The sequence below is a fragment of the Protomyctophum parallelum genome (genome assembly GCF_964188405.1).
Source record: "Protomyctophum parallelum genome assembly, chromosome: 1".
Lineage (NCBI taxonomy): Eukaryota > Metazoa > Chordata > Actinopteri > Myctophiformes > Myctophidae > Protomyctophum > Protomyctophum parallelum.
Window position 1 is genome coordinate 8,044,323 of NC_139697.1, and position 7,689 is coordinate 8,052,011.

At 43.6% G+C, this 7,689-nt stretch overlaps 1 protein-coding gene across 1 annotated transcript; it reads right to left on the reverse strand.

Moving 5' to 3' along the window:
* Positions 1 to 201: 201 nt before the first annotated feature.
* Positions 202 to 7,153, reverse strand: prdm1b (PR domain containing 1b, with ZNF domain). The gene is made up of 5 exons (XM_083771992.1): positions 7,036 to 7,153; positions 6,402 to 6,642; positions 3,504 to 4,465; positions 3,145 to 3,273; positions 202 to 2,221 (listed from the first exon to the last, which is right to left on the reverse strand). The coding sequence occupies exons 1-5, from the start codon at positions 7,042 to 7,044 to the stop codon at positions 1,643 to 1,645; spliced, it is 1,920 nt and encodes a 639-aa protein (XP_083628118.1). The 5' UTR covers positions 7,045 to 7,153; the 3' UTR covers positions 202 to 1,642.
* Positions 7,154 to 7,689: the final 536 nt, after the last annotated feature.

Below are 7,689 nucleotides of genomic sequence, written 5' to 3' on the forward strand. Positions count from 1 at the left end.
ACCTGTTGCATAATTGTTTTATTTTCACTATTTACATGACCATTTACATTGTCATTTGTTGACTAGTGTATGCTACTCTGACCTTCCAAGACTTGGGAATTGATCAACTAGGAATACGTTAACTTTGACATCTTGATTTTCTAATCCTCCACCATTTAAAAAGTGGAACAAAAACAAAGAAAATATTGAAAAACACCAATGTAGAGAAACAATATCTTTAATATGCTACATAGTGAAAATATAAAAGTATCATCAAAGTAGCCTCTCACATAAATTATCAACATTTCATACTGTATCAAAAAATAAACTACACAGACAAGCATACTGTACAAATAAGAAACTACAAATATGATGAAAGGAATACTCAGTCGTAGTTCTGCCTTTTTCCAGTGCTACTCAACGAGAAAATAATAATTTATGGTCAACAAAAACAAGTGCCTGTCTAGCTCCCTTTTTTAACCTTGGAATATGAACTGATGCCTGTGGTAGCTGGACAGAATAAACCTATAGCAACCTAATCTATTGTCACTTCAAGTGTGAAGTGTGCAGTAGTTGAGTACTTGAAGCAGTACTTGAAGCGATGAAACAGTAATGAAAGATCTCGATCGAGTCTTTCAATGTACTGTGGTACACTGAAAGACTCAAGATTTGGATGAAGCTCATGTTATTGGTTAAACATAAACAGTTTGGAGAATGAACAGGGAAGCTTGGTCAGCAGAAAAACCATTGAACTACCTCAGGATTAAGTTGAAGTACATTGCAATGCAGAGAAGAAGCTAGTTGGCAGTTAAAAGGTCATTAGGTTATTGGATAATTGCAGCAAAAGGTGTATAAAGCATTCGTCACTTTGTTACATTACACTGGTAAACAAACAAGTCATGCTACATATAGTCAATTGGTCCATGTTCAGGTTTTCCTCGTTTCCTCTTTTTGGCAAATGCTTACATGAATTCAAGATACTTAACATTTCCCTTTTTCGTTACATCACATTAATGGCAAAACATCAAAAGTGGTATTCTGCACTGCTTCTGGTATACCCTTTCATACCCCGGGTTTACACATTTGTGTGCCCACACAAAGTAGCACAATACACAATAGATGGCCACTACAGTAAAGATTCATCCACAAATGAATACCCTGAATTTGTTCCTGTACTGTGGCAAATCCTTGGACATGTGGGGAGAGAAAAAAAGAACAAAAGAAGTACAGAGTTGTTACATAAATATAGACGACACAAGGTCTCACAACACATAATAAGTTAAAGCACAAAAAACAACACTTGTCTACCTGAGTAAAAAACAATGATATTTCACAGACTACAAAAAATAAAAAATACACCCTTTCTCTCTCTTCAGGAAATGAGTAGAGTTATAGGTGGAAGTGCAATCACTCAATACACTAGCCCAGTCTTTGGAATGCTCTTCTTTTGGTGCTGTGCTCATTGGATAATGTTCTGTCTCTCTTCCCTGCTTTGTCCCATTTGGATAAAACAGAAAGATGTATTTGGCGAAGTAGTCTCTCTTTCTTTTCTGTCTGTTGAACCGTTGACTGCATGGCTACTGTATGCTCTGTGTCTACAATTCACAATGTCCTTTCCTTTCCTGGCCCCATCCCCTCTCTCTCCTGTCCTTTCACTTCCTCCTCACTGTCCTTCCGTCTTCACGGTTGGCCTGCCGTACAGATGCACCACGCTGGCCCTCTCCTGGTGTGCCGGCGGCGGTGGGCCACGGTGTAAACTGGCGGGCGCCGCCGGAGCATTGATAGCCGCCACCAGGGCCTTCAGCAGCAACGTGGCCTCCTTCTGGTCCTCCTTCCCCTCGCGGCCCTCCAGGCTCCTGGCCAGCCAGCGCTCGGCCGCCGCCTCCACCTGCGCCGGCGAGGCCGCCTCCGGGAGTGCGTCGGCCTCTTGGCTGGCGTCGAACTGCTCCACTATGTCTTTTGCGCGCGCGTCGAGGACGTGCGTGGCATTGGCATTGGCATTGGCCGCCGGGCAGCAGCTCCGCTGGTGGACGCGGAGGGAGAAGCGATGGAGGAAGGTCTGACCGCAGGGCTGGCAGAGGTAGGCGCGCTCACGGGCACTGTGGAGGCGGCGGTGCAGCTTGAGGTGGATGTACTGCGTGAACTTGGTGCTGCACAGCTTGCACTCGTAGGGCTTCTCGCCGGAGTGGAGGCGCAGGTGGGTCTTCAGGTTGCTGGTGCTGCTGAAGCGCTTGTGGCACACCTGAGTGAACGAAGGGACAAGAGGAGAGGTTAGATTCTAGACAGTGGTTTTCTGACTTTCTGTGTCCAAGGCAGGCACACCAAAGGGCAAGTCATAATCTTAAGTGACCTCTATATCACGTGTTATCACTCTGTAAATGGAAAATTCTATTTACTAATGCCAAATGAAAAGTGTAACCACTTAATAACGTCATAACAATAATCAATCATTTTCAGCAATACATTATTGCTGAAAACTATTGGGCATGTCATTAATGCCAATAATGACATGCCCGATCTAATGACAGATCATCAGGTTGAAAGTGGTTAAAATGTGTAGGGCGTAGAATTCATAACTTTTTGTATAGATAGATTTAGAGACTTTGAGCATTAGGAGTGCCATCTTTATCAGATCGCCATGACGTCACTGCGATAACAGTGTCAGTATCTGTGCTGCCTGAGCTCTTCCAATCCGGACGTGTTTTGCCAGAACAAACAGGAGGGGCTGCCATTCTCTGTTTGAGTGTCATTTAACCTCAAACTGGTTCTCGTACATGATGCATTTCATAACTTTCATTAAGGTATAAAACACGCCCATAGTGAGAGTGAAGAAAACAAAGATTCTTATTACAGTACGTCACAGATTGGGGAGAGGCACAGGGAAAGCCCTTAGTGCAGTTATGTGTGTTATAACAACTCTTACATCCTTATTGTTGTTCCAAAATATCACTATGTTTCTATTATGTTTAACCACATTAACCGTGACATCCATATGTCCGGCATGTCATTATAGGAGAACATTTTAAAAGGTATTGAGGTATAAGATGAGGTCTTTTGTCTCTTTTCCAATTGTATACAAAAAATGCACGCACGCACGCACACACACACGCACGCATGCGCACACACACACGCACACGCACACTAGTCAAACAATTCTCATCTCACCTGGCATTCGTGTGGCTTCTCCCCTGTGTGGACCAGGTGGTGTTTCTGGAGGTGTGCCAACTGGGTGAAGCTCTTCTTGCATAAGTTGCAGTGGAAAGGCCGCTCGCCACTGTGGACTCGCAGGTGAACCTATAATTAACATGTGACAAACAGGATAACAGGATGAGCCACAGCCACATGACTGAGGTGATAGAGGAAATGTTATTACAACGATCATCACTGTTATACGCGTGATTATCGGTGTCGAACTCATTTGCGATCAATTAATTTATTATATTATTCTGAAAAGTAATGATGAATGATAAAAAAAACAACGCTATTTACAAAAGCACTTCAAAACAAAGAATCTAAACCCGTACCTTGAGGTTGGACAGCTGCCCGAAGGTCTTGAGGCAGACATTACACTCATACTTGATCTTCCCGTTCTGTTTCTTCAGGGGATAAGGCAGGGACTTGTAGCCGGGGCCGATGCGTTGCGCGGCGTTGGCTTTGGTCATGGCCAGGCTAAGGTTCATGGCCTCGTCGCAGCCTGAGGGAGACTGATGAGGGGTCTGATTCTGGCTGTCAGTCTTGGGGACGGGGGAGAGCTCGGGGGTGGCCGGGGCCCCACAGGGAGGGGACATGTTAATGGTCCGCTCCTTCAGCCCACCCTGGGGGGGTGGAGGGTAGGGTAAGGACACGGGCAGCAGACCCGGCTGGCCGATGGGGGGGTATGGGAGCCCATCGGTACCTAGGTAGCTGCTGTACCGGAGTGACCCACAGGAGGGCGACATTCCAGGGAAGGGAGGCGAGTACTGTGGCAAGAGGAGGCGAGGGTAGTGGGGGCTGTACGGCGGTAGGAGCTGGTAGGAGGGTTGAAGGGGTCTGGCTTGAGGGTACAAGGGGTAGGAGGACACCAGGCCTTCCCTGTTGCCATAGAGGCCGTGGAGGTGGAGTGGGAGGTTGCGGTGCAGGGATGGGATCGCAGGGCAGTGCTCGCTGGGCAGACAGGGGTGTGGTGAGTGCAGGCCGGGCTGAGAGGAAGGGAGAGTTGTGTAGTGATCTGATTCTCTGTCCTCCTCCTCCTCCTCCTCCTCCTCCTCTGCCTCCTCCTCCTCCATCTTGGCACTGAAATCCACAATGTGGTCGTCAGGCGTATCCGGCGGCGTGTCTCGCTCCAGCGCCTCCACGTCGATGTTCTCCTCGGTGTCCTCGTGCCTCTCTGCTTTCACACCTTCTCTCATCCTCTCCCAGAACCATGTCTGTTGAGGCAGGCGAGTTTGAGTTGAGTTGTTGAGTTTGCCGCCTTCCGGCTCAGAGTCTTCATCCGCACTAACGTGTTCTTGAAGGAACAAAGAGGAAAACAAAACAAAACAGGTCAACAATGGTAGTTTGTGATAGGGGATTTGAACCACAAGTTTAGGCACTTGCGAACCTGTGAATTTCCAGAGTTGCTAACAAGACTTGGTTTTATTATTGGATTGCGCAAACCCTTATTTACTTTGTAAAGAGACCCATTATCATTCAGTCATCAAGTCATCATACCCCTACATTAAACATCTTGGACTTCCTTTGAACTGTGAGGTGATGTGTGGTGAGTGACACACACCCACACACGCGCGCGTGTTACAGTACATGTACACATGCACACAGTCACTCATGGTAAATGATAGTTTAGAGAGTATGAACATATAGTTTCTGTAAGTCATTGATGAGGTATGTGTGGGGATATGATTTTGTGTGGGTTGTATAGGCGTACGTCTGTATGAAGTTATGAACAGACATTCTTGAAGTGTTATTCTCGGTACCTGCCGTACGTGTTTTAAAGAAGACACCCCCGCATCACTGTGACATGACAAAAAAAGCTTTCTCTTTCTATGACTAATTTATTCCTGCTCTATTTAAACAACTTGCTTAGTCACCACCAGTGTGTCAAGTCAGGTATCAAAACAATACAATGAGGCCACCATGACATCGGTTTACATAGTTGAAAAGGCGTGTACCCGTCCTTCAATGAATCACCCAGCCTCAGCCTTGTGGCAACGCTGGACCATCCGGTAGGATGACAGAAAAACCTAGCTACTCTAATAACAGCTGACATTCACTGACTCACAGGAAGGTACTTTGACCAGCCATTGTATTGTACTTTCCTTTGAGAGTCGTCTTACGTGATTGAATTTGCGTGTAAGATGGTGGGGGGTGGGGAATATGAGTAGCTTGAGGGGCAACCAATTGTTTTCCCCCTTATAACAAACAAAACCTATGTATTTCTGTGAAAGTTATATTATATTATATTATATTATATTATATTATATTATATTATATTATATTATATTATATTATATTATATTATATTATATGCAGTTATACATGCTGGTTACTGTCACCCTTCAGTTTAGACTTCCTTACTGCCAAACATCATTTATTAGATGTAGCGTCCAATAAATAAATACATAAATAAATAAATAAATACTTTTTTTTCTTCTTTCAGAAACAGAAATCTGTCCCCATCCTATATCTTTCAACCAAGTATGGTGAGAGTCTAAATGTACTTATTAAAGTTTATATTTGTTTATATATTATGTTCATAATGCAACTCATTCAGACCCAGTCCCAGTGCACATATTTAGTCTAAGTTTCATTTATCTTATTATTGTAGTTTTACTTATCTGCTGTTATCTCTAGGTATTGTGTGTTTCACTCTGGACACCTGGATTTGGAGATCAATAAAGGTTTATCTTCAAGCTTATCTTAAAACTGTGATGGAAAGGTTTGTGGTGGTTGTATGTACTTCTGTTATTTGTCAACTTGATTCAAGCAGTTCTGTAATTGTAGGTCCTTTGTATAAACCAGTAGATACTGTGTAGTCCAGTGGTTCCCAAACCTTTTGGCCCGTGACCCAAAAGAGAAATTTGACATTTTCCCGGGACCCATACTAGTGAAATTAGCAGATCTACAAGCTCACAATGTGCCACTTCAAGCCACGTTGTGAGCTTGCAGATCGGCTATTTTCACTAATTCTTAAACATTTGTTTTCTAATTTATAGAATTAATAAAAAATGTATTTTATTTCTTCCCAGAAATGACTTAAAAAAATGTATTGAATTTAGTTTTTATTCATTGGGAATGTTTCTTTGTAAATGTTTTGAAATCTGAATAAAAAGTCAGTTGTTTGTCTGTTGTATAGTGCATGTTATAACTATCTGTTCTGTATCTAAAACAGTCATAATTAAACAATGCTCTACCAATAGATAAAATGTCTCTACCAGAGTACTCACTCTGTCTGACATCATCTTGCTGGCTGCAAAGTCTCTTGGCAAACTCCTGGCTGTACCACACCAGCAGCTCCTGTTTGGGCTCCACGGGTCGGATGGTGTAGAAGTAGACGTCGCGGCCGTTCTGACACGCCACCAGGTTCTGTTCGGACAGCGAGCGGGCCGGGTTGACATATCGCATCCAGTTGCTCCTGTGGACGTCATAGCCATCGACGAAGTGGTTGAGCTGCCCGCCTCTGTAGATCTGTCAGAGGACAAGGAGACAGGAGGATGGGATTAAAACATATTCTGGCATATAGTTGTGTGAGCCGTCATGGATAAAAAAATGTGAATAAAAAAACTGCTTATAGACATTGTAAGTTGTAGTCCTCAATATTGAAAATGACTGGCTTGGGTTTGCTCCATCCATAATTTGACGCAGGGTCAATATACTTTACTGAAAATGTTTTAAAATATTTGAAGAATACATTATTATACCCTTAGCAGACTGTTTTCTAAACTATAACCTTTTTTATCCACAGGGATGACACTTGATCGAAGACGGTATTAAATAAACACAATGAAAAATGTATAAACCAAAAAAAAGACAAAATAAAGAAAAAGAACAGAAAGATGCAAAAAAACAATCATAATTCACCTCTGCCATGTACAGTTATCTTCACTAAATCCTCTTCAGTAATTTTATATGCGCCTCTTGCCAGTATGGTCTGCTGCGCACAGCAAGTATAGGCTGTGTGTCCTTGTGTGTACTATGCTGTACTTTGCATTTGTATGTGAGCTTTAACTTTTATCAGTGAGCACGGATGGAGGCGGGGCCTAAAAGTATGACTCTGTCTCTCTTTCGCTCTCTCTCTGAGTGTTTTCTCATCGCATGTTGTAACATGACTGACTGACTTGCATGCACTGGAATGGCCTGTCTGTCATATTATGTTTTCCTTTTCAAATAAAAATACGAGCTAAAATAGGAAAGGTTGCTGTTATAGATAGAGCACGCGCGCACACACACAGGGCTCCTACAGTAGCAGTAGCCTGCTCACCCTATACAACACCTGTCTCACCAGAGTGTGTTGACACTCCTGAGGCTCGCTACGTACGTCACACTTTCACTCTGCTGTCTGCTGGGGCAGGAACACCCCGCTGCGCTGCTATGATGACAGATCTTACAGGAAATACAAGAGGAAGGACGAAGGAAACACCTTCTCTGGGAATTAACTTAACTGGGAATTAAAAATCCTGGTTGACACAAGTCATTACCAGGGGGAAACAGAAAGGAAAATGGGTTGGGAGAGGT

What these genes read in the sequence shown, in the direction of transcription:
- prdm1b (XM_083771992.1), bottom strand. An exon ending in GCAAGATGATGTCAGACAGA is followed by an intron (nt 4,466 to 6,401) that starts GTGAGTACTCTG and finishes TGTTCCTTCAAG; the next exon opens with AACACGTTAGTGCGGATGAA. An exon ending in AGAAGCCACACGAATGCCAG is followed by an intron (nt 2,222 to 3,144) that starts GTGAGATGAGAA and finishes TCGTTCACTCAG; the next exon opens with GTGTGCCACAAGCGCTTCAG.